Source organism: Halichoerus grypus, chromosome 14 (genome assembly GCF_964656455.1).
Source record: "Halichoerus grypus chromosome 14, mHalGry1.hap1.1, whole genome shotgun sequence".
NCBI classification, from domain to species: Eukaryota; Metazoa; Chordata; class Mammalia; order Carnivora; family Phocidae; genus Halichoerus; species Halichoerus grypus.
In genome coordinates, this window is record NC_135725.1 from 5,808,966 (window position 1) to 5,835,341 (window position 26,376).

General features: G+C 48.0%; 1 protein-coding gene across 1 annotated transcript in view; it reads left to right on the plus strand.

Moving 5' to 3' along the window:
- Positions 1-25,487, plus strand: part of ERMP1 (endoplasmic reticulum metallopeptidase 1) — a 41,493-nt gene extending 16,006 nt beyond the window's left edge. The window contains exons 5-15 of the mRNA XM_036084166.2: positions 1,038-1,184; positions 2,046-2,138; positions 3,944-4,156; positions 4,910-5,130; positions 7,633-7,807; positions 8,169-8,359; positions 11,712-11,864; positions 14,223-14,425; positions 14,964-15,079; positions 22,419-22,582; positions 22,693-25,487. Of these exons, the coding sequence (XP_035940059.2) occupies positions 1,038-1,184; positions 2,046-2,138; positions 3,944-4,156; positions 4,910-5,130; positions 7,633-7,807; positions 8,169-8,359; positions 11,712-11,864; positions 14,223-14,425; positions 14,964-15,079; positions 22,419-22,582; positions 22,693-22,857 (1,841 nt within the window). The 3' untranslated portion in view covers positions 22,858-25,487. The remainder of the gene's footprint in view (positions 1-1,037; positions 1,185-2,045; positions 2,139-3,943; positions 4,157-4,909; positions 5,131-7,632; positions 7,808-8,168; positions 8,360-11,711; positions 11,865-14,222; positions 14,426-14,963; positions 15,080-22,418; positions 22,583-22,692) is intronic.
- The last annotated feature ends 889 nt before the right edge of the window (positions 25,488-26,376 follow it).

Genomic DNA, 26,376 nt, shown 5'->3' on the forward strand with positions numbered 1-26,376 from the left:
CTGTCCCTTTTGCATCTTTTATGGTCATCGTTTCAGTAGGAAAGCAATTTGATTATTTGTTTATAAAGTTATGAAAATGTTAATATTCTTAGATTCCCTGAAATACAGTGACACGATCTGCCCACATCAGTCAACGTTTGGTGAAATTTTGTTGTAAGAAACAATCTCCGAATCTCAGTGGATTACACAGCAAAGGCTTATTTCTCACTCATGACATTTATGTTCCTGACTTGCCGCAGTTCGGTTCCATGGTGGTTTTGTTCTGTGTGTGTCATTCGTTCTGGGACCCAGGCTGAAGGAGAAGCCGCCGGTCAGAGATGGGGCGACGTCACGGCCAGAGTTAGCAGGACAGAGTCCGTCCGCCGAAGCAGTTCCCAGGCCACACCTGCAGTGAATGGGACGAGGCAGTGGACGTGCTCCTTCCACAGGGATGCACGACAAGTGAATAACTGGGGGCAGTTACACAGTTTATCTCACTGTCCCAAAGAAAGATCTCCCGCATTTGACAGGGCCATATGTGCATAAAGATGTTAGTGCAGAATTATTAATAATGATAAAAAATATATAAACAGTAATACAGAACTTCTGTATTATTTTCGGTGAAAAGTTTTACAGTTATTAAAATGATTATTGTAATATCTGGCGCCTTAGGAGGAAGGGGTTAATATGTTAAAGCACGATGTGGAGTCTGTATGCCCCATGGGTCCAGCCGTGTACACACAGCCGTGTGTTTATAGGACGACTGAAGACGTAAGGATGAAAATAGTTGTCTTAGGATGATCGACTTCTGGGTAGTTCTTCATCTTTAAACTTTTTATAGTGCTGTTATTTTGTAATTAAAAATAATATTGTTTTCTGTGATTTCTCATTCTTCAAGTTTTAATACACACTTATCAGGGAAATGTTAGAAAGAACAGAAAAAAAGATGAAAAAAACCGAACTTTGGACCTGCGTCCCCAGACCACCGCAGTGAGTGTTCCGTGTGTGTTAAGAACAGCGCCACGTTACCTTGTGCCGTGTGCTCGTGTTCCTTCTAGGTCCTGAGAACCCGTGGCTGGTCCAAGCATATGTTTCCGCCGCTAAACACCCGTTTGCTTCTGTGGTGGCTCAGGAGGTTTTTCAGAGTGGAATCATTCCTTCAGATACTGACTTCCGCATCTACAGGGATTTTGGGAACATTCCAGGTATTTTGTGGGTTATTGTGGGCCGTGGTGTGATAGTGATTAAGCAGAAGCAAGTTCTACTTGTTGGCAAGACTGTGAGCAAACAGCGGATCCTGAGAGCACGTTCTGTACGTGAGAGCTGTATATTCTGAGCCACTGAAACGGATTTCCGGATGTTTTCCTTTTCTTGTAAACTCTGGTCTAATTTTTTTTTTTTTAAAGATTTTATTTATTTATTTGAGAGAGAGAATGAGAAAGAGAGAGCACGAGAGGGGGGAAGGTCAGAGGGAGAAGCAGACTCCCCGCCGAGCAGGGAGCCCGATGTGGGACTTGATCCCGGGACTCCAGGATCATGACCTGAGCCGAAGGCAGTCGCTTAACCAACTGAGCCACCCAGGCGCCCCTAAACTCTGGTCTGATTTAAACGCTTGCCTTTCCTAGAACATGTCGTCTTGCCCCACACGGCAGCACAGGGACAGCTGGTTAGCACTTCATTCCCCCCCGCCGAAGGTGGCCGTAGACCCTGGAGGGGTCTTTGGCTTTGTTGTCGTCTTGCTTTGCCAGCTGCTGGGCGGCTTGTAGAGCTGACGAAGTTAGAGTTCGGCTCTGGCCCAGCAAGGGCGTAGACGGCGAAGTTCCCACGGCCTCCTAAGCTCTGTACGCCTGCCCCTTGCTGAGTGACTTGTGAGGGCTCCCTGATGTGTGGACTTCCTCATTCTGTACCACGGCTCTGGGTTCTGTTAGACATTCATAAACGTGACTAAGCAATCACGCCACCGCTTTGACGTTTTGTCTCTTAGGAATTTAATGTTAGACAAATAGGCTTGAAGAAAGGTGGTTCTTCAGAGCAGAATGACGTTTTGTTTTTTTCTGTGTTTCTAGGAATTGACTTAGCTTTTATTGAGAATGGATACATTTATCACACCAAGTATGACACAGCGGACAGAATTCTGACAGATTCCATTCAGAGAGCAGGTTGGTATTCAAATGTAGACCCTTGATCTATGTTAAGATGGAACATCAGGGCTGACCTACAGACCCGTAACTATCCTGTGGACGGCGCATTAGGGCCGCAGTGTGTGGTGTGCGCGAGCTGGGTGGGGCTTTGGAGTGAGAGAGATGAGGGGCTCGAATTTTAGCCTTGAAGTCCAGGTTGGCCATCAGGAATGTAAGACTCTTCATTGTGAGGCACTGGAAGGAGAGAGCAGGCCCAGGGTGCATGCGAGGGGGGGTGAGCGATGAGCACGTACCAGAATGGAAGCCAGGCTTGGAGGGGGCATCGGCGCGTGATAGGACAGCTTGCCCGGGTATAGAAAGTCACATCAGTCCAAGTTGGGTGGTGAGGGCAGGTGGGGGCGTTAGAGAACAGGGGTCAGGACAACACAGGGGCCAGAGGGTTAATGTGCTTTCCAGAGAAATCTGGAGTGGTCAGGGGAGGGGAGTCTGATGGGGAACCTTAACGAAAGAGTTGATAGGATTTGGCACCGTGCAGAAGAGAAGGATGCTCCAGGCAAAAGCAGAGTGTGGGTAGGGTGTGTGTGTGTGTGTGTGTGTGTGGACTGTTGGTGAGTAGTGTCAGACTACAATCTGGGTGGAACTTGTACAAGAGCTGACCAGTTGGAAGGAAGGGACAAACCAGGCGGCAGGGACGGCTGTGGAGTCTGAGGCCCAGCTGGCTGGGGAAAGATGGTGCCCTTGACCCTGATGGGGATGTGGGAAGGTGACCTCACCCAGAACAGTCGTGGAGAGGGGAAGGAGGCTGTCAGCTCTGTCACACATCGACGGAGGGGTCGCTGAACCGGCCGGATGGAAGTACCCACATGGTGTTAGAGCTCTTGGCAGAACTGGGAATACAGGTTTGGGAATCAGAGGCATCGAGAAAACCACAGAAGCCTGGGGGCTGGGAATGGGCTGGGGAAGAGTGAAGCAAAGGTAGAGGACTCAGCCGGAGCTTTTGGGGAAAACACATTTGCAGGCAGACGGAGAAGCCAGTGACCGAAACGGCACAGTAAGACACGTGGTGTCTCAGGGGAAGTGGCGCGAGTCCGGGCTGGGACGAGCGCGGGAGAACCGCCCCAGTCACTGACGGCTTCTTCCCGCTCCTGCGTGAGAGTTCCGTGGGCTCTGGTGTGCCCGGCTCCGTGGCTGGGGACTCCAGGGTCACACTTGTGTTGTGTTTGGAAAGTCCCCTCCGAGCTTTCACCTCCCGGCTCTGGTGGTGCGGCTCCCCTTCCTCGGCCCTGAGCAGCAAGCACACAGGTGCTTTTCTAGGAGCGTCTAGATAGAAATGCCTCCCCAACTTCTCAGACTCCATCGGCCGCCCGTGATGTGGCCCCGGGGGCCTCTCCTACCTGTCTGTATTCGTGTTTTAAATGAAATATAATTGACATTCCTCATTCCGAACACACGCGTAACCGCGTGTTTGGTGTGTGTGAGCTTCCTGAGGGGCTCGTGTCCCTTGGCTCGGCACTGGAATTCTGGCGTCTAGAGCAGTATTTACGGTAGATGTTAAATGAATAGACTAAGAAACAGTCTTTGGGTTTGTCAGCAGTGAGGAAAGAGTGGGTCAGAGAACGATTCTCATGGAAGGGAGAGGATGAAGGCAGCTGGCTGAGCGTCTCTGAGGAGACGAGACAGAGCGGGTGCCCGGGCCTCTCTGAGACGTCCTGGGAGAACGGTGGGGGGACGGGGGGGGCTCTCCCTGTCTGCACTCTGTCAGTTGTGTCCTTACTCAGGCTGCGTTTATGCACCTTCGTTCTCTTTCTCTTCTTTACTAATAGGCGACAACATTTTAGCGGTTCTTAAATACCTCGCTACGTCCGACATGTTGGCTGCTTCTTCTCAATATCGACACGGAAACATGGTCTTCTTTGACGTGCTCGGCCTGTTTGTGGTCGCCTACCCCTCCCGCGTCGGCTCGATAATTAACTCCGTGGTGGCCGTGGCTGGCGTGTTGTACCTGGGCAAGAAGCTGCTGCAGCCCAAACACAAGAGTAAGTACTTTCCTCTCAAACCGCAGTGCTGGCCTGGGTATAAGAATTTGCCGGAGGTTTTTCTAGTCTGTTTGCCTCTTTTCAAGAAGTCCCAAATCCTCAAGAAACCTAACTTCGGATGTATATTGTGAGACGTTCCGAAGCGTGCATCAGGTGGATGTGCTCATTACACTTGTGGTCTCGGTGAAGGGCTCTCTGTGCTTACGCCCGAGAAACGGTTTGTACAGATGACCGTTAGCGGACATGCCCATGAAAAGCTCGGTCCGCACCACAGACCAGCGGTCAGGGCTCTGTCCTGACGTCTGACCCAGTTGGTTTCCTTCTGCTCGGAACGTCTCATGGTCCGGGCTGGTGTGTGTGGTTCCCAGCCCGAAGGGGCAGGGGCAGACCACCCCGGTTACCTTGCCGCACTCTCTCTCCTCCTCCTGCGTCAGCTTCCCGGCTGGATGCCGGGTGGAGCGTGGCCTTCCGTTCTTGCCGGTGTTTCAATACACAGAACATCCGAAGGTGCTGAAGATTAAAGCTGAACTGCAGGACTTAGGTCCCTGAGTCTTTAGTGCCCACACTCTCAGCAGCTGTTACTTGAATGGTTTTCGTTGTTCAAGTTTTTGACAAACCTGACCCCTGGTACATTTCAGTACTTTTCAGTGACAATGGTGAATTTTTTGTTTTACCGTTTGCCCCTTTACTTCCACCGACTGTGGTTGATTTGGTAAAGTTGGTGACGTCTGCTTTGTGCTTTGTCTGCATTAGCTGATAACTACATGAAGGACTTCTTCTGCGCACTTGGCATCACTCTGATAAGCTGGTTCACGAGCCTGGTCACCGTGCTCATCCTGGCGGTGTTCGTCTCCCTGGTTGGACAGTCCCTGTCATGGTACAACCACTTCTATGTCTCCGTCTGTCTGTACGGAACTGCAGCTGTGGCCAAAATCGTACTCATACATACCCTCGCAAAAAAACTGTACTATGTGGTAAGTGTGAGGCATGTTTATTGATTTCTTTTTGCTGCCTTCAAGGATCGAAGACAGACTCAAGTGGGACTCGTCGTATGTGGCTTTCCAAGCGAGCAAACACGGTCTGGCACGATTGTAGGAAACTGGCTCCCAGAACCGTCTTCGGAGGGTTTTGGGGGGGGTTCCGGTGCCGCTGTAAAGCTGTCAGCGTTTGGGGGGTTTTCTCCTCCTCTGCCGAGTCTGCTGCGCTCCGTCACCCCCGGGGGCAGGGCTGGGGCACCCGCTGTCCCCCTGCGCTCCGTCCCCCGTGCTCGGGCAGCTGGGGCGCGGGGCACGGACACACAGGAGGCGTTTGCTGCCCTTTGAGCCTCACCTAGACTCTTCTCTCCAGTTCCCTGCCCTTTCTTTAGCCCGTGTGGTGGTGATGCAGAGGCTGACCGCATCAGCCGTGGCTTGGGGTGGAAGCACGGGGGGGGAGGGGAGAGAGGGTTCTGGAGTGATTGCTGCTGACGTAGGGTTTCCATTGTATACGTTTGTTTGGTAAACAGAAAAGTAGAAATTAGGGCAAACTACAGTGAGAGTGACCCGTGGCTTCCAAAGATTTTCTGTGAGTTAAAGGGAAACTCTTAGTTCCGTTACTTATTTTCAAGACCGCCAACGCACCTGTTTTTTGTTTGCCCTGCTAGGGGTTAGCATGGACACAGGGGATGGTGATCCAGATCTTTCCACGGGGATCTCTGGTGCCTGAATCTTGGTCTCCGTTTCAGTTCATGTCTGGATGTGCTCTGTGGAGTGCGTCCTGTTACCAGGCCCAGTGAAGGGAGGCTTTTGAAGTTAGCCGTCGGTTTATGGATGAGCTAATACTTGTACCTTAGTGGCTTCAGCTTCTAAAAAGAGGATGCGTAGGGCTCAGGTTCACATGCTTATTCGTAGGGCAGCGTGTGTTAGAGCGTGGGGGGGTGAGTGTGGCAGGGGCAGGAGACAGAAAGGCCATTAGTAAAGTTCCAGTTACTTTGACTGATTTGTCTGATCATAAAATTTGGGGCTGGACGCAGCACAGGAAGGATAATGTGTTTCATTTCACAACTACTCGGGGTGCCGGGTGGGCCAGGCACGGTGCTGAGGCTGCTGGCACGGAGATGCGTCAGCGCGTGGTCTCTTTCTTTGAGGGGCTCACAGCTTCATCTGGGGATGAGTGGGAAGAGCGGCGTGTTCCCAGCGCTGCGGGACCACGGGGTGTGGGAGTTGGGAAAGCTTTGTGAAGGAGGCGGGGACGCTGGAACTGGGTTTGTGAAGCGTGAGTGCGAGGGTGGCAGATAGAGAGCAGGATGATGGGCGGTCAGCGGTGGGAGAGCACAAGATGCAGTTAGTTGGGTCACAGCCAAGAAGAAGGTCCGTGTGGTGAAGACAAGGTTGATAACCGGACAGGTAGGCCAGCAGGAGGCTGCAGGGGGACTCAGAATCAGGGAGGCTGCCGTTAACCTGTTCCGAGCAGGACGGGGACTCCGGGGGGCGGTGTGGGGAATGGCCGTGCGCAGGCCTGGCGGGAGGCGGGGGGAGGGGAACCGGGTTCCAGGGGCATCTGTGCGACCTTGGGCCACAGTTTGGGGGTTTAAGGTATGGTCGGCACTGCTGAGACCTGTGTCTTTAAACATCTGCGTGGTACGTGGCTTCATATAGAGTCCTAAGAATTATTTTCCATTATTTTTAAAGACCGCGCATCCTCACGCTGTGATGAACATCGAGAGGTGTCACAGCGCTGGCCCTTCATGTCTGAGGGGGTTTGTCCGAGGAGCCTGGACGGGTTTTGGAAACACGCCACTGAAACTGTTTTGAGCTCTCGAAGTACCCCCCGGGGCCTGGGCTCTTCCGCTGTGGGGTCCCTGCGCTGAAATGATCACTTCGTGTTTGCGTGAACAGAGCCCCCACGCGGCGGTGTTGGGACGCGTCAGGTTCTTAGGCAGCTCTCCTCTGAAGGACTCCAGGGGTCTGCCGGAGCCCGCAGACCCCAAAGCCCAAAGTAGGGATCAGATTTATGAATGCGCAAGCCGCAGGAATCCGGGGCGGGGGCAGGGCTGCACCGCGGGGCCAGGGAGAGGTGGAGAAGCCTCGGAATCCGGCCGGACGCCGTGGCCGGGGCTCCAGAGGGGCTGCGGGTGGCTTCACAGCACCCGGGCCGCTCCGAGCAGGACCTTTCCCTCCTTGGCTTGAGGTTCTTTGGAAGTTGCGTAAACAGAAAAGCTCACAGGGGTGAATGTTTTTAGGAGATTTGAGAGAATTTCCAAAGGTTACCATGAGCCCGGCGGACGGGGAGCACATACTGCACACGAGTCGGGATGTTCTCCCTCCGTCTCACTAAATGCCCCTTCCCGGGGCAGCCGTCCTGACAGCAGGTAGCTTCGTGAGCGTTTCCTTGACGTTTAAGACCACGTGTAGCTCTTCTGAGCAGTGGAAGTGGTACTGCGACAGATCATGAGTGGCCCACGTGTGAGACTACGGCTGTGTTTTTCTGTCTTTCAGAACGCCAGTGACCAGTATCTGGGAGAAGTATTCTTTGACACCTCGCTGTGTGTGCACTGCGTCTCCCTCCTGGCTCTCACGTACCGGGGACTGTGCTCGGCGTTTATCAGTGCCGTCTGGGTGGCCTTTCCCTTGCTCACAAAGCTCTGCGTGCACAAAGACTTGAAGCAGCATGGTACGGTATTTCGGGTTTTGATGCAAATGGGAAAATACCTTAAAATGCTTACAACAAGACCTGCAGGGACTGTTTCCTTTTTTCTTTCCCTTTGGTCTTTGGGGGTAGGCTTTCAAGATCATTGCTGTTTGTTTTTTTAAATGTTTAGATCACAGAGATTTTCATCCTGTACCTCATGCCCCATGCCATGCTCGCGTTTACGAACACATTAGCTAATGATGTATTACGTTCTCTGTTGCATTATTATCTGTGTTTTCTTGTCCCTGAATGAAAGCATTCTGTCTCATGTACACTGGTATATAAAATCTGGATCTCACTGTAGAATTTCAGAGATGTGTGTTTTCTTTCTCGTTTTCCCTAGGTGCCCAAGGAAAATTTATTGCCTTTTATCTTTTGGGGATGTTTATTCCTTATCTTTATGCATTGTACCTCATCTGGGCAGTATTCGAGATGTTTACCCCCATCCTCGGGAGGAGTGGTTCGGAAATACCACCTGACGTCGTGTTGGCCTCCATTTTGGCTGGTTGTACCATGATCCTCTCTTCCTATTTTGTAAGGAAAAAACATTTAAATTTTTTTTCTTCTTCATTTTTTATATGTGTGTGACGAGTTTAGCTACAGTAGATTCTGTGAAATAGCGTTGCTTATACTTTATTGAGAAACACCTACACAAGAGAAATGGGGAATGTGTGTGTAGAATGTGGGTTTGGTGGTTAAAAAGATGTGAAATCGGGTGGTTTTGTTTTCTTTTGTTTTTAACCTCCTTGTCCTCCCAAGTCCTCTGGTTATATCTCTTCACAGCTCTCAAACTACCTGAATGTGAATTTGTAGAGTGCATACCAAGTAAGATCTGGTAGAAACTGCTTAGTAGTAGATTTTTATTTATTTTTGTTTGTTTATTTTAAGGATTTTATTTATTTGGGAGAGAGACAGCGAGTGAGCATGAGCTGGGGTGAAGGGGGCAGAGGGAGAAGCAGAGTCCCCGCTGAGCAGGGAGCCCAATGTGGGGCTCGATCCCAGGACCCTGAGATCATGAGCCAAAGGCAGACGCTTAACCGGCTGAGCCACCCAGGCGTGCCAGGTGGTGGATTTTTAGAATGACTCCTAATAGTGTGTTTTCAACTTCCCAATGAGAGGCAAATGTTAATAAATACACGGTAGTTTCATTAGTGCTCTTAGAGCTGGTGGAGGGAGGCTGAATCTGATGAGGCCTTTTCCGTTATCACTTAACTGACTTCCCGGCTGCTAACACTGCAGAGTTCACTGATGGGTCCTGTCTCCTTGGGTGACGGACACTTAGGATGCAGAGTGTCACAGGCCCTGTCATTCTGCTCTGTTGGTGCTCTGCCCTGGTAGGCAGAGTCCTACCTTTGCCATCCCTGTTTCTCCTCCCCGGGATTCTGCAAAGGGAAGACCAGCTCCAATGTTTGAGCACGTTCCAGGCAGAGTTCTGCCCTGGGCATGGTGTCCTCAGACCTGGCCCCTCTCGTGGAGGCCGGTCTCTGTGGTGTGGCTCTTTTCGTTGGAATTCCCGAGAATAAGAAGTGATTACTGCATACCCATAGGTACCAAGATTTGCAGTTAGGGGACTAGATAGAAAAGGCAATTGTGGGTTTACTCTAGTTCTTTCCTCCACAGAGATGATGCTGAGCCTTTCCACAGTGATACGGTGAAGGGCAGGTCATACGGGGTTGGGATTTAGAGACGGCACGTGAGGGTACCACGTGCGTGCTCAGCAGCACCATGCGAGTCCCTTAAACAGGCAGTGAGCGGCCGTGTGCCCTGGAGAGCAGTTCTTCTGCAGCTCTTGTTTGCGATCGTCTGAGCATTCCAGCCATCTGGCCTTTAATATAATGATTCAGTCCTTACTGCTATTTGCAGCGGTGGGTAGAGAATTCTGAAATGTTCTCTGATGCCTCCAGGGTTTACCTCTTTGGATTTTAATGTTAAGCCTTTAAATTCTCTGTGCAGGTCGCTAAAGGGTTTGGCTGCTGTGAGGGCTGAAGGGGTCCGGGGTTCATCACATGTATTTTAGGTTGTGATCCAGAGTCGGTGGAGTCATGAACTGAGTTCCCCCCCCCGTCGGTGGGTGAAAGCTGTTAGTGCTCAGCAGCGACGATCCAAATGTGGGGCTTTCAGTTCCGTCCCATGTGCAGCAGCACAAGTTAAACCCTGACAACTTCACCGTGAAGACGCAAAATGACCCCCGAGGAGGGGAATCCCGGAAACCATGGAGAGCGGATTGAGGCGTAGTGCCTTCTGAATTGTATTTTAGCAGGAAAGCTTCTGGAGAGGGCCTCTTGGAAGACTTCGGCAGCTCGTTTACTTTCCACCAGAAGCCGACGTGGCCGCTCCGTGCCTCGCCTCCGCGGGCGGCCTTGGGGCGGCGGCTGAGCAGAGGCAGCGGGTCTCCGCCGCTGGGGGAGCGGAGCCGAGCCGCCCGGCTCCAGAGTGGTTCTTCCAGTGCATGGGGACTGACTGAGTCGCTTGCTGGGAAGCAGTTAAGGGCCCGTCTGGTGGCGGGGCAGCCGGTGTCCTGGGGTTGTCCCGATGAAATGAGACTGCTGCTGATGACTGCGGGACACTCGGGAACAAGACCGCCAGCACCCAAGGACGCTGCAGAGACCCTTCTCGTGCTCTCTTCGTTTCATTTCACACGCATTTGGGAACCCAGTGATGGTGATGTCACACTTAGGGCAGAAAGGAGTGGAATCGAAGGTAGAAGCATCCAGACGCATCGTCACTCGGGCCTCCCCCTCCCCCTGTGCCGTGATTGCATCTCGTTCGCCCCGTTACCAGGCCTCCAGGAGACGCGCGGGAGGGGCGGCAGACGAGCCCCAGGGTTTGAGGAGGGAAAGGGGATGTGGGAGCGTGGCTTAACGCTGAGGCTTTAGGACCGCGTAACGGCCGGGCGTGGGTGGAAGGAACCACGGCCTAGGACAGGCGGGTCTTCTTTTGATATGAGAGACTCCACACTGAGCTGGGCAAGTACCGTTTTGCTGGAGCTGAGCCCGGCTCGGATGCTGGTGCACGGCCGCCTACGGTCCTTCAGTTCCGAGAGCGCAGCGTGTGGTGGGTTCTGAATGTTTGCCCGATTTCTCTTTTTCATCTCCATTAAAGTCTTCCACGTTCATGCTCTGCTTACCGACCCTGGAGGGTGGGTGATAAGGGGGAGGCGGCACCGGGGAGCTGGTCGTTGGGTCAGTGTGGCTCCTTCCGAAGCCCTGAGGGATCTGTGGGCGCACCCCGTGAGTCACGTGTGTCCCCCACAACTTTGATTTCTGTGATTTCATGGCCACTAAAAAGCTAGTAGAAGCAGGTCTAGGATGTGCTAGATGCCCCTGCCCGAGGGCACATGTGCTGATAGGCTGTGCTGGCCCTGGTTACTCAGCCCCGAGGGGCCGGCCCACACGTGGCGTCCTGACGGCGCATCCAAGTGCAAGTTCAGGGAAGCCAGCCCCGCGGCACGGTGCCAGAGCGTCAGGAGCGGAACCTGAGGCTCCTCGGGACCGGCTTGCTTACGCTTACACTCTGACCTCCGCTTCCTTAACAGAAGCCTCATGTCATGATGTTTGGCGGATAGATGGCGTCTACCGTACCGTGGTTAACGCGGGGCGTTGGCAGAATTGGAAGTAAAATAAGGTCATGGTTTGACTGGTGCTGGGTCTCCATCCTGGTGTCTCTGCCGACGGAACCGAGAGCCCGTCTCTGTGTCCTTTCCTGTCTCGCCGGCCGGCTGCCTGGCACCAGCAGGGCTCCCGCCCGGGCTGCCAAGACCCGAGGCGGCGCCGGTCCGCTGGGTGCGGTGTGTTCACACCTGCCGGCAGGCGCTCCTCTCCATTGCTCGGTGACGCCCGGTACAGAGCCCGCGGTCACTGGCCTGTTTCTGTGTTCTGTGCTTTAGATTAACTTCATCTACCTTGCCAAGAGCACAAAGAAAACCCTGCTGACTCTAACCTCGGTGTGCGCAGTCACGTTCCTTCTGGTCTGCGGTGGCGCGTTTTTCCCGTACAGCTCTCATCCCGCCAGCCCGAAGCCGAAGAGGGTGTTTCTTCAGGTAAGAGCAGCTTCGTGGGAGGGTCTGGAGGGCAGCGCCTCGTGCGTGCGAGCTTCCCCAGGCGCCAGGAAGGCCAGCGGGCCCGACCTGTCTATTCCCCTGTGCTCAGCTCTCGTGCGTGGGGCAGCGAGGAAAGGCCTGACCACCACGAGGCTTGCTGATCCGCGAGACACGCTTCTCCCAAGGGACTGAACTAGACACGTCAGCTTGTTTTGTCAACTGTTCAAGTTATAAAAATGCCCCTACCTAGAAAAACAAGAGCAAGTATGTGCTGTGGAGTAAAGAGCTTTTAGAAGGACAGACCGTAAAAACGTCTGCAGGCTGAGAAAAAATCTGAATTCCACTGGTAAAATAAAACCGATATTTTAAAATGCTAATAAAAGTGATCTTAGGTAGGGGCACCTGGGTGGCTCAGTCGGTTAAGCGTCTGCCTTCGGCTCGGGTCATGATCCTGGAGTCCTGGGGTCAAGCCCTGAGTCGGGCTCCCTGCTCGGTGGGAAGCCTGCTTCTCCCTCTGCCGCTCCCCCTGCTTGTGCTCTTTCTCTGTCAAATAAATGCAAAAAATCTTAAAAAAAAAGGGGGGGGGGATCTTAGGTAGCCTTTGAGGTAGGATGTCATAATGAAAATAATAGTAACTTAGGGACGAGTAACACAGGATTTAGAACTTCCGTGGATTTTAGGTTTTCAGCAAACTTTCTGAAGTTGGCGATATAACGCAGGAGAAAGAACTAAGCTGCCTTATTTCCAGTCATTCTCTTAGAGGCTGCGAAACAGAAAAGCCAACTTCATACGGGGGCGTCTGGTCAGCTCGATCAGTAGGGCACACGACTGTGCGTCTCGGGGTCGTGAGTTTGAGCCCCACACTGGGCGTGGAGCCTACTTTACAAAAAATCTTAAAGGAAAAGGAAGAAAAGCCAAGAGTCATAACTCAGGTAATTATTCGTGGACTTGAATAGTAGGAACACTGGGATGTAAGTTATCAGGGAGGAGATACTGACAAAGGGCCAACTATTCCTTGTTTATAGTCCTGGAGGACACAGCGATAGGCCTTATGTGACAAACTGGACAATTTACAAAACCTTGAGTGAAGAACAGCTCATTTTTAGGAGAGTCAATGTGTTTTCAGTGACTTACTAAATTTTTATAAATTACATTAGTAGTAATTATAAAAAAAGGAAAAACGACATTTTATTTTTAAAAACTCCTGTTCTGATTTGTTTGCGGTTCTCTTCTTCCCCAGTGCCGGGAGTTGGCACACTTTTCCTGAAAAGGGTCAGGTAATAAATATGTGGGGCTCTGCCAGCCACACGGCCTCTGTCACCGCCGTTTTGTGGAGCACGAGCGGCCGCAGCCGGCGTCTCCACAGGTGAGTGTGGCCTGTGCAAGCAGGGTGGTGGCCGTGTGGCCTGCGGGCCCCAGATCCCCGGCCCCTGCCCTGCGCAGTCCTCTCTTCCTGCTGCGCTGGCTGGAGCGTGGTGCCCACGTCTGTCGGCTGGGGGCGAGCGGGGCTGTCTGCCTGCTCGGGGCAGCTTCAGGCCGCCCTGAAAGGGAACAGTGTGTGTGTGTCTCTGTCGTAGATGTATTTGTTTTCAGCCTTCATCTAAACGGAGTTCTAATGTTTGTCTTTTAAATCTGAAATAGGTTTTCAGAAAAGTTTTAATAAAATATAAATACATATATTTGTAAGAAATAATAACACTTTGTGTATCCATCGTCGACTTTAAAGAACCTCAGCAGCGCCCGCTAAGAACCAGCGCCCCCTTCTTGGTCCCCCTTCTTCCCCCGCCCCTGCCCCCCCCCCCCCCGGGAAATACAGTCTGGAAGTTTAACTATTACCTTCTCTGGGCCGCGTACGTATGGATCCCTGAACAGGAAGATACGGTTTGCCTCTCTCTAAGCGTGTTACAAAGCCACACCTAACAGATACTCCTTTGTGACTGGCTGCGTGGGGCCCGCCAGCGTGGGAGAGGCCCCCACGTTGCCTCGCGTCACGGTGTTCAGTGATGGGGTTCACTTGAAGCCCCTCGTCCTGCTGGTGGACATTTGGGTTGTTTGCACCGTTTGCTACCACGGACGGAGCTGAGCCAGCGCTCCCGAACCTTGCCCACGTTTCTCTAAGGTCTCCCTGCAGGAGCGGGATGGCGGGCTTGACGGGTCTGTGCATGTGTAGGTGATGCTAAGCGGCTCCCTGAGGTGGCTGTGCCCGCCCCGCCCCTGCCAGCAGCGTGAGCGGTTCTCTTGCTCCGTAGCCACATCGGTTCCTGGTTTCGTCACATTTACCCACTTCTGTTAATCCGCAGTGGGGATGCAGCTGAAGGGATTCAAGCCGTAGCTTTCTCCTCGGTCTGTTCTTCGCAGCATATGACTAGAACATTTCATGACCTGCACGGACACGTGATGAAACGGGACTCCGGGATATGGATCAATGGGTTTGATTACACGGGCATGTCTCACGTAACGCCTCACATCCCCGAGATCAACGATACCATCCGAGCTCACTGTGAGGAGGACGCACCCCTGTGTGGCTTCCCGTGGTACCTCCCGGTGCACTTCCTGATCAGGTTGGTCCCCTCGTGAGCTGCTGTCGCCGGGGGTGCGTCTGTCTCGAGTCCTGTCACTGTGTGCCTGCCTCACTATTGACGCGGGTAACCCAGACGTCACGTGCCATGCGTGCTGTGTTCTCCATCACTGCCCGAGTGGGATAAAGCACTCAGAAGCTTACTGTTGCTTTTTCAAATTTAGGAAGTCTGTCCTCTAGAAGCCCGAGCAGTTAGAAGGGCTGGCCCGAGAGAGAGCAGCGAAGCTTTCGCTGCAGACCGTTTCATTTCTGGGACAATTTCGTGGTTTGGTGGGAAAGGGCTGGATAAGAAGGAATAGGATGGGTAGCGGAATCAAGATCACCTAGAATGTTCTTACTTTGGGCAAGGTTTTATTACACATTAACGGGCTTTTAGAGTCATTAGCATGGTTTATTCTGCCCAGCAGAGATTGTTTTCATACCCAGAATGTGAGTCGTATATTCGGACCACTTCCATGAGTCAGAGATAGCTGTCAACTAAAATTAAGCATCCTATATATTGAAGCTACCTTTCCAAATAGGAAAAATTGGTATCTTCCTGCCCCAGAAGTTTCTCCAGGAGATCCTGCTCATTTCAGACTCGTGTCCAAAGAACAGACACCCTGGGATTCTGTGAAGCTGACGTTTGAAGCCGCAGGTAAGTGACAGGACAGGGTTTTCTTCTTTCACTTCCTAACATTCTTAAGTATGTGTTGTTTTCCTTAAATGATAGTGACTAGCGACTTAGGAGGAACTTAGTGTTTCTAAGAGCACTTGAAGCTCATTAAGACTTTTTTAGAGTGGTTTTAGGTTTACAGAAAAATTGAACAGAAAGCAGAGCTCCCCCCCGCCCCACGCTTGCCTTATTATCATCTTGTCTTGGAGTGTGGTGTATTTCCTAAAACGGATGAGCCAGTGCTGATACATTATTAGTAATTGAAGTCCCTGGTTTACATTAAGGCTCAGTTCACTCTTGTGTTGCATAGTTTTGGGGGGTTTTTGGACAAATGTGTGATGTCGTGTCCCCACCGTATCACACACAGTAGATTCTCGGCCCTGAGCCTTCCCTGTGCTCCCCCAATTCATCCCTCCTTCCCACTCCCTCTGGCCAATGCTGACTTTGTTACTGTTTCTACTTTTCCAGAGTATCCTGTAGCTGCAATCATATGATTTGTAGCCCTTCCCACTTAGCATATGCATTTCAGAGCCTTCATGTCTTAGGGGCTCGAGAGCTCTCTTCTTTTTACTGCTCAGCAGCAATATGGACGTGCCTTCGGCCGTTCCCCTGCTGAAGGACAGGCTGCTTGGTTGCTTTTGGCAAAGCTGCTGGAAACATTTGTTTCCAGGTTTTTGTCTAGGCATGTTTTTAACTCACCTGGATAAAAACCTAGGCATACGGTTCTAGATTGTGTGGCTGGCCTGTATTTACCTTTGTCCGAAGCCGCCAGGCTCTGCGAGGGCGTCTGCCCCCTGTGCACTCCCGGCTGCACTTGGCGACTCCGGCCCTTCTGACAGCGGTAGGGGTGTCTCCCTTTCCGTGTGCGGTTCCCTCCTGACCCACAGTGTGCAGCATCTTCTCACGGGCTCCTGCCGTGTGTGTCACCCCCGGGGACGTGTCTGTGTATTAACTGGGTGGTGTGATTTCTGTTGTTGAAACTGAAGAGTTCTCTGTGCATGTGGATAGAAGTCCTTTCTATCAGATAAGTGATTTGCAAATATTTTCTCCCAATCTGGTGGTCTTTTCATTCTCTCAAGAGTGTTTTTAGATTTAATGAAGTCCAGTGTAATCAGTTTGTCTTCCATGAGTCATGATTTTGCTGTCGTGTCTAAAAGTCACTGCCAGACCCAGGGTCTCTGGATTTGCTCTGCTGTTACCTTCTACAGTGTAGTGTTTTCTGTTTAGGTCCACGAGAGATCCATTCTGAGTTAATTTTTGTGAAAGGTGTAAAGTCTGAGGGTTGGATTTTTTTTTTTTTGCATGTGGATTTCCAGTTGTCCCACTATCATTTGTTGAAGACTGTCCCGCCTCTGCTGAACAGCTCTGTTGCGTTGTCAGACATCAGTTGGCTGTATTTGTGAGGGTCTATTTCTGGGCTGTCTGTTCCGTTTACTTATTATCTGTTTCTCTGTTTTGTCATTACGGTGCACTCTTGATCGAGTCTTGAAGGTGGGCAGTATCTGTCCTCTCCAACTTTATTCTTCTTCAGAATATTGCGTGTCTTTTTCTTTCCATATATCAATTTGTCACGATCCACAGTAGAACTTCCTGGGATTCTGATTGGAATTTCATTGAAATCTACAGATCACATTGGGTAAATGACATCTTAATATTTTTTCCTATCCATGACATGGAATGTCTCTCCATTTATTTGTATCTTGTTTTCTTTCATCAGAACTATATTTTGTAGTTTTCCTCGTATAGATTCTGTACAACTTTTGTTAGATTTGTACCTAAGTATTTCATTTTGGGGGATGCTAATGTAAATAGTATTTTTCATTGATGGTATATAGGAAAACAACTGATTTTGTTTATTAACTTGATATCCTGCAACCTTGCCATAATGGTTTATTAGTTCCAGGAGGGTTTTTTTTGTTGATTCTTTGGGATTTCCTACATAGGTGATCATGTCACCTGCAAACAAAGACTTTATTTCTTCCTTCCCAATCTTTTTTATCTTTTATTATCTTTTCTTGTCTTACTGCATTACCTAGGACTTCCAGTACTGTGAAAAAGAGTGCTACAAGGAGTAATAAGAGTGGGGATCGTTGTCTTGTTCTTGGTCTTAGTGGGAAAGCGTCTACATTTTTACCGAGTATCACGTCAGCTGTAGGTTTTCTGTAGATGCTCTTTCTCAGGTTGAGGAAACTCCCCTCTATTTTTAGTTTGCTGAGCTTTGCCTCTGGATGTTGGATTTTGCTTTTCTCTTTCCTGATGTGACCAGGTGATCTTTCTTCATTAGCCTGTTGGTGTGATGGATTACATTAACTGATGTTCAAAGGCTGACCCAATCTTGCATACATGGAATAAATCCCCCCTGGTTGTAGTATATAATTCTTTTTACAGTGTTGGATTTGATTTGCTATGCTAATATTATGTTGAGGATTGGTTCTCTTTCTCTGGAGAACTCAACACAGGAAGTTCATTTTTAAGAAGTCCCTGCTACTGTTCACTTTGTACCATTCTTGAGCTTCATGTAAGTAGTCTTCCAGTACGTAATATTCTGGGTCATTAAGCATGTTGTTGGTTCCCCACAAGGAGTCCATGAGAATTCCAGCTTTTCCACATTCTCGCCACTGTTTGCTGTTCTTTTCCATTGAACCATTGCTGTGGGGCATTTAGCAGGAGCTCTTGCTGTTCTCTGGTAGCTAATGATGTGGAGCACTCTTCCAAGTGCTTATTGGAAGATACTCAGTTACCTTGCTTTGTTTCCTTTTCCCTTTTAAAAATTGGACTTACTGACTTGCAGGAGTGCGTATGTTCCAGATCACAGTCCTCTATCAGATATGTATGTATCAGATTCCGAGATTTTCTTGTCCATTCATTTCCTTAATGGGGTCATTTGATGTGCGTAAGTTTTAAATTTTTATGAATTCCAATTTATCAGGTTTTTCTTTAGAATTAGTACTTTGTGTGTCCTCTCTAAAAAAAAAACCTTGTCTACCCAGAGGTCACAAAGACAGACTCATGTTTCCTTCTAGAAGCTTCATAGCTTTAGCTGTTATGTTTAGGCCTATAATATACCTTGAATTAATTTTTGTGTATGGTGTGAGGTAGAGTCACGGTTCTTTTTTTTCTTTATGGATATCTGGTTGTTCTAGCATCATCTCTTGAAGAGATTTACCTTACCCTATTGAACTGCTTTGGCATCTTTGTCAAAATTATTTGATTGTATATACCTCAGCTTTGCGCACTTTTTTACCGAACTTTCTCTTTCACAAGTAGCTTGCTTGGTTTTTGTATTTTTTGGTGACTGTAGCCATCGTCATATTTACTGTAAAAAGTAAATAATTATATTTATTGTGCTAAGGCATAGCTCATTCAGTTGAACACAGAAGGGACTTCAAAATCTAGTATGGAAAACTGGAGGAGGACACAAGATGGTGGTAGTGAGATCATAAAATTTGGTAGTTAACCAAGGGAATGAAGCACTTACAGGGAATTAAGTGCCTCAGCTGATGCTTTCAAAGGCGGATACTTTTGTTTTCTCTAGGCTTTTAAAATTTAATTGGAAATAAATTTATTTTGCACCAGCCACTTTTCTTGTTCATGCCAATAATTATTTCTGATTTTTATTTAATCACCAGCTTATAAAAAGGGAGCACAGGAAAAGCCAAACCTTTCTCTATCCTTTATGCACAATTTGGAGAATTCCAGTAAAATTCAGGTTCCTGGCAGGCAAGTTACACATCTACTGCCCTGTGTTTTGTGATTATAAATGTCATGAAATCAGAAAAAAAAAATATTTGACCGTATACATGTGGGTCTGTTTGTGTACCTGTGCACCTGTTACCACATTTTATAATTTTTTTCAGGATTTTCCTTGCTATTTTTGCATCTTTGTTTTTCCATATGAACTTTAGTATTATAACTCTGACATAAAACTTATTTCTTGGTATTTTGGGGAGTGTCACAATTTATAAATTAAGGAGAGCTGACATAATATTGTCACCCTATCCAAGAACTGGGAATGTCGGCTTTTCATGTGTTCACATCTACTTTTGTGTCTTTCAGGAGTGTTAATAAGATTTTCCTAATCTAGTTTTTGTTGTTATTATAATTGGGGTTTTCTCTACTGTTACGTTTTCTTAACTGGTTATATTTTGTATGTGTACATTTTGTATGTCAATTTTGTATCTTGCTACCTCACTGAATCTTTTACTTTGTGAGTGAATCATTGCTTCTCTAGAGTTCCCCAGGTATACTAGGAATTGCCAATCCTTAAATGGCCAGAGATAGTAAATACTTTGGGCTTTGCTGTATGTCCCTATTGTGGATTTTTTATTAACTGCTTTTTTTTTTAAGATTTTATTTATTTGAGAGAGAATGAATGAGCAAGCACGACTGGGGGGAGGGGCAGAAGCGGACACAGGGCTCGATCCCAGGACCCTGGGATCATGACCTGAGCTGAAGGCAGACGCTTAACCAACTGAGTCACCCAGGCGCCCCTTAACTGCTTTTTAAACACGTAAAAACCATTCTTAGCCTGAGAGCCTTACAAAAACAGACCTCAAGTCTAGCTTGTTGACTATTGTGTATCGTCTGCAAATACAGTCTTTCTTCTTTACCCGTCCTTAGGCCTGTAATTGGTGTGTTAGTGGTTGGTGTTGCTCGTATGGTGTGGACGTGGTGAGTGGGCGTCCTTGCTTTACATAGAGCACAGATGTCTAGTGTTTCCAGCGTGTGAGAGGCGAGCCTTAGGCAAGCATTTATCAGCAGTCATGTCTTGAATGTTTTTATAAGGAATGGGTTTTAATTTTGGGAAAGTCTACTTTCAGCATCTGTAAAGATAATCCTAGGATTTTTCTTCCTTGGGTCTTTTGATACAGTGTTTTCCACTAGGCCATGGCTTGTTATTTTCTTTGCGTGATGTTGGATTTAATACTCACGAGTAATATTGGTCCATGTTTATTTTTTTTGGTACTCTTTAATCAGATTTAGGTATGTGTTACACATTATAAATGGATAAACATCATGAAAATGGTTAACTTGTCCTTCGTTTCGAATGCCTTGGAACAGTTTTGGAAGGATTTAATGATCTGGTTGAAAAGTTGGCTTACATTGCTCTCTGAAACCATCTGGTCATGGTCCTTTTTTTGCAGGGGTAGTTTAACTTGTTCTTGGGAAATTGGTCTGCTTAAGATTTGTATCTCTGTTTACAGTTTGAGTAATCTATTTTCCTTAAAAAGTATCCATTTCATCTGGTTTCCAAATTTAATAGTATAGAGGTCTGCAGAGTAGTCACGTGATTTTAAACATTTCTTCTGTTTACTTTTCTTATTCTTTTTGTATACTTGTGTTTTCTTTACTCCACTCCCCTTCCCCTGCCTCTTTCTTAGCCAGGTTAGCCAGTAGTTGTTAATTTTAAAAAAGAACAGATTTTTTCACTAAGTTACAGCAGTTTAGTTCTATTCTCATTCTTTTGTTGATTTCTGCTTTTTGCTTTATCTGTAACATTTCCTTGTTTTTTGTTCTCTTTGTTGTACTTCTTAAATTTTGATTTAAATTTCATTTAAATAGATGAAAAAACATTTATTACAATGGATTTTCCTCTTATCGCTGCTTTTACATGTACCCGATAGTTTAATATGTAATATTTTCATTGTTTACAAAAAATTTTTGTAATTTTTGTTCAGATTTCTTCTTTAACCCAAGTCTTTTATAAATTTATTTTTAAGGATTTATTTATTTGAGAGAGTATGCCCCAGGGGCGGGAGGGAGAGGCATAGAGAGAATCCCAAGCACACACCCTGCTGAGCAGGAAGCTCGAAACAGACTTGGTCCCACGACCCATGAGAGCACGACCTGAGCGGAAGCCAACAGTCAGACGCTGAACCGACTGAGCCACCCTGAGTCTTTTAAGTAGATTTTTAAATTTCTAGGTAGGAGGCCATTTTGTTTTATTGATAATTTTAAGTTTTACCAAATTACGATCAGTGTTACTTATATTTCAATTTTATAGAACCGGTATTTCCTTTAAAAGCTCATATTTTATGAATGTTTTGTGCCCACTGTACATGCCTGATAATGCAGAATTTGTCTTCTAAAGTTGGATATATATATCCATATGATCTACTTCACGGATCATTTGTTTTGGTCTTTTTATATCCTTTTTGTTCAACTGATGTTTTGTAGGACAGTGGACTGTCACAGTCTCCTACCTGTGTCTGGCTGCATGTGTATCTTTTTGCATCTCCCGTGGTTTTGCTTCATCAAGCACTTGCTGTCAGTCACCTGATGCAGAGAATTCACAATTTCATATCACTGTCAAAGCTTTTAGTATTAAAAAGTGTCTTTTTACATGTAATGCTTTTGTCTTGAATCCTGGGTTTTTTTTCCTGAGATCAAAGAGGTCTTTTTTTCTACAAGATTTTATTTGAGAGCAAGCATGTGCAGTGGGGAGGGGTAGAGAGAGGAGCAGGGAGCCCGATGTGGGACTCGATCCCAGGACCCTGGGATCATGACCTGAGCCGAAGGCAGACGCTTAACCCACTGAGCCACCCAGGTGCCCCAAAAGAGATCTTTTTAAAAACTGTGTCCACTTCATTCATACGGTTATTTTTACCCTTTCTGAATCTCTCTTAAGTATATTTCTTGAATACAGTAGATGATTGGATCTGGCTTTTTAAGCCAAGTTGAAATTTTTTCTCTTTCTAGTTGATTAGGTCTATTCACATTTATTTTTATTTTGGTCTCCACTTTGTGCTTTATTTGCTATATTCCTTTGTTAAAGAACAGGTTCTCTTTGCTCTTTAAACTAAAAAGAATATTTTCTGGCATTTAGGAAAGTTTTTTTGTTTTGACCACATTTCATGTAACCCTTTACTGTCTGTTTTTAGTGGCCTTAACCCTGTGAGTCTCTACAGCTCTCTTCCTCGCTGCCTCTCCGTGTTGACTGCATTATATCTTGGGCTTCCACCCTTACTGGACCACTGCCCTGGTAACGTGTTTGGGTCTATTAAAATCCTATCTATTCTTTTGCTACAGTTCTTGGAGTTACCCCTTGGCTAGATGAAGCTTATTCCCTAGATTTCTGAAGGATTCACGTGCGCTAGGTCCTTGTAGGTTTCAACGACAGGTTTCCTCATTGTAAATTCTGTGCCTTTTCTGCTGGAGCTCGTTACGTCCCCCGGCTGATGCCACGGGGTGGAGGTGCAAACCAGACCCTCTGGTAGGTCTGTAGTGAGTATGTGGAAGGCGACATGAGGCATGTCCTTCAGAGGCTGGTTTGGTGGCGCATTAACTGCTTAAAAGATGAGCTCCTCCTCTTACCTTACAGGACCGAGCCACATGTCCTTCTACGTTCGAGCCCACAAGGGGTCAACGCTCTCTCAGTGGTCTCTCGGCAGTGGCAGCCCGGTGACAAGTAAAGGAGGGGACTACTTCGTATTTTACTCCCGTGGGCTCCAGGCCTCTGCATGGCGGTTCTGGATAGAAGTGCAGGTGGGAATTGCCCCGCATTGCTGCTGTCACTGATCAGGCTCCCAGGTGGCGTTTGGGATCATCATTCTGCCTTCCTAGATCCGGAGAACTAAACTGATTTTCTCTGCCAGGTCTTGGAAGAACGGCCTGAAGGAATGGTCACTGTGGCCATTGCTGCCCACTACCTTTCTGGGGAAGATAAGAAATCCTCCCAGCTGGATGCTCTGAGAGAGAAGTTCCCAGCCTGGACGTTTCCTTCTGCCTGGGTGTGCACCTACAGTGTCTTTGTGTTTTAGTCTTCTGGAGGAGCGCAGAGTACATGCCCAGCGGGACACCCCCGTGACGCAGTTTCTCCCCACGTTACATGGATGTTTGTAAGTCAGTGATTTTGAATGAGCACCTGTTCAGAGAGCTTCGTGGGCTGACGCTCTTCAGGGTCCAGCATGATGATGGGGACGTGTGGCCTGACACTTGAAAGTGCCGGTTTCCTGGCCCCGAAGCACCGTGGGCACCACGACACCCGTCAGTCATTCTCTGGGACCTTAAGGATAAAAGCCAACAAACCACTTGAGTAGTAGTTACCCCTTAGGATCGTGACAGATGTACAAGGTACTGTGAGCTGTTCATGGGACAAAGGACATTTCCAGTTGAAGCCCAAGATTGGTTTGGTCAGAGGATGGTAGCTAAAATCCGTTTGCTGGAGTCAGGACTCCCCTGAGACGGAACCTTAGGGGTCAGAAGGCAGGCACAGCGAGGCCTGGGGGCGAGCTGGGGGCTCCTGGGGCCGCAGCCTAAGCCGAGGGCTCTGCTGCTTCAGGCAGCTGCTCAAATGTGCTTGGCTCCTCTGGAGCCTGTGCCGAGCTGGGGATGTGCATCCTTCTGACACGTGGTCCCTGAGAGCCATCGCTGTGATGCTTTTCGGAGTTGCTTTCAAGGCCCGATGTCCAACTTTTCCCTGTCCACCTTGCCAGTTTCAGCAGAGCGTTTGTTCAGCTGCCTTTCCTGCGGGGTTTTTCCAGGCGCTTCTGGCTCAGGCTGTCGTGGGTGCAAGCGCATGGGCTTGGTTCCATCCTGAGCCCAGGGTTGCCACAGTGGCTGCTCTGGGCTGGGAAGTGAGTGGGGTGACGAGTGGCTGGGCATTTTATAAATATTGATTCTCTTCATTTAGTAGGCATGTCCTATTATCCAAGGTTAATCCTTTAGGGCATAACTTTATCGATGCACTGAGTCCTTGGTTTTGTCGGTTTTCTCACCAGTCTCAATCATCCGTCCGTGTCCAGCAGAGCTGGCTTTGGCTGCAGTGAGGCCACCGGCCCTGCAGCCGCTGACGAGGGTCCTGCAGAAGGGCAGGCCGAGGACCTCAGGTGCTTTTCATTTAGAAGACGGCAGTGGGGCTTGGGAGGCGCGTCTCTGCTCCGGCAGTGGAAGGGTCTGGGGAGATGAGTGGTCAGTTCTCCTAGCTTGCTCTTTTCCATTAAGAAACTGGAAAGGTTGGACAAATTCTGAGTTTAGCCGGCATAGGCCAGAAAGGCATTTTAAAGAAAAGCCAGTAAAACAAAGTGGCACTAAGCGTGCATCGCCAGAGGACTTGTGACAGGCGGATGCAGTGTGCTTGCTCAGTCCCGCTCCTCCCGGGTGCCCTCGGACTTCCGACGACGACGTCAGGTGACGGGGAAGGGTTGCCGTGTTTGTAGCTTGTAGAGAATCAGAGTTGTGGACAAAAAGTGATCAATGAATTTCAAAATACAGCCTAGTTCTTTTGTCCCTGTGGTTGATCTGAAATAGATTTTATGGGGGGGGGGGAATCCCATGTTGAGGACGTGCATTGTATGAAAGTTCTTTTTTCCCCCTTTGGGAAGGATGTGATTCCCTTTCAGTAATAATCATGGTTTTCTTTCTGCCTTTGTTATTTTTCTTTGTAAACAGTCTCTTTTGGTTTTCAAGATGCTCACTGGTCTCAGGGCAGACTGCTTTAGCGCCAGAAATGGCTGAGTACTTCTACTTACCGTTCATGCCGCTGTTATAATAAGCACACCGTCAGATGAGTCAGCAGCCTGAGACTGGAGTAGCTCCTCATTCAAAACTCACTTCTGAGAGGGCCTTTTCAAACTCTAACAAATGCAGTTTTCCCTACAGAATTTCAGTGTAGGTAGCCCAGTACTGCACATGCATTGAAAGAGTCTGACCTTAGACTGCCGCATGAAGTACCTGTTTCCAGTTCAGCTGATGGACATGAGCCCCCACAGGGTTGCTAAGGTGTCTCCACGGAAGGGGCTGCAGTCAGCTGCTCACTCAGGAAGCCGTAGGAAGAACAGTGGTCTTTCTTTTCACTGGTTTGCTGACTTGCTGAGGATTAATTGTTGCCTTACATTACTGAAATAAACTTTTTAACCTCCTAGTTTTAGTATCTTTAACAGAAAAACCAGATCTTTATTGTTTGTTCTGTATCCCCACCTTTGAAGGGTTATTTCAAGTCTACAGAGCCTTTTTAAAAAGTCTTTTTAATTGCTTTTAAAAGATCTAGATGGCTCATGTGGGCAGAGCGGGTATGTGAGCAAAGAGCTCAATAAGGAAATACTGGAAACCTTTTTACTCTGGAATGAAATTGTGCATCATATTTTGTTAAATGTTGAGCTTTTTAAAATCCTCTCCATTGGCAAAGAAAATCACTGAAGGGCTAATCCAGAAGGATTGTGGGGGCAGGAGGAAGAAATGGTCTTTCAGCCAGTGGCCCACCACTCACTCTCCTCTCCTCCCAAGGAAGGGGAGCGCTGCCACCCCCCCAGAACAGGTCCCTGGGCAAGTTCCTATGCAAGTTATTTTGCTTTCTCAGTGAATTGCCTCGGAACAGTTCGGTACACCTCCTCATCATGCACCTTGCCGCCTTTTAGGGCCAATAAAGCCAAAATGCATTTAGGCCTCTTTATGTCTGGCTCTTTTTTATTCCTTATTTGATTTGTAAAAATACTAACATACTAATATATTTCTTCAAGTTCGGCTCTATACTGTGACCAAGTGGGATTTATTCAAGGAATGAAAAGTTGGTCTAATACCTGAAACATCAGTGGGTAATACACCACCTCAATACACAGAGTCCTTTATCCTGGTGAGGAAGTCCCCTCCTATGAAAAACTCACAGCTAACATCATCATCTATGATGAAAGCCTGAAAACTTCCCCCTAAGGTCAGAAAGACCAGCATGCCCACTGCGGCCACTTCTGCAGAATATTGTTTTGAGGTTCTAGCAGTTTGGCGAGACGCATCCAGATTAGAAAGGACAGATTTATATAGAAAATCCTAGGGAATCCACAAGAAAAACTGTTATAGGAACTGCTATCAATACACAGACAAGCAACTGTTTTTCTATAACAAGAAAACAATTCTATTTGTAATTGCATTAAGAATAAAATACTTAGGAATAAGCGTAACAAAAGTACAAGACTTTTACACTAGAACTAACACTGCTGAAAGAAATCCCATGTTTGTGGATTGGCTTAATTAAGATGGCAGTATTCTCCAAGTTGATCCACAAACTGAACACAATCCCAGCTTGTATGTGCAGAAACTGACAAGCTAATCCTAAAATTCATACGGAAATGCAAGGGACCCATAATAGCCCAGTCTTGAAAAAACAAACTTATGAGTCATATATTCAAAACTTCTTACAAAGTAGGGACAGTAATCAAAACAGTGTGGTACTGGCTTAGTAAGAACAGAGATCGATATACAATTGACAGTCCACAAATAAATCCATATGTTTACAGGCAAATGATTTTTGGCAATTCAGTGAGGAAAAAAAAAAATGAACCTTTTCA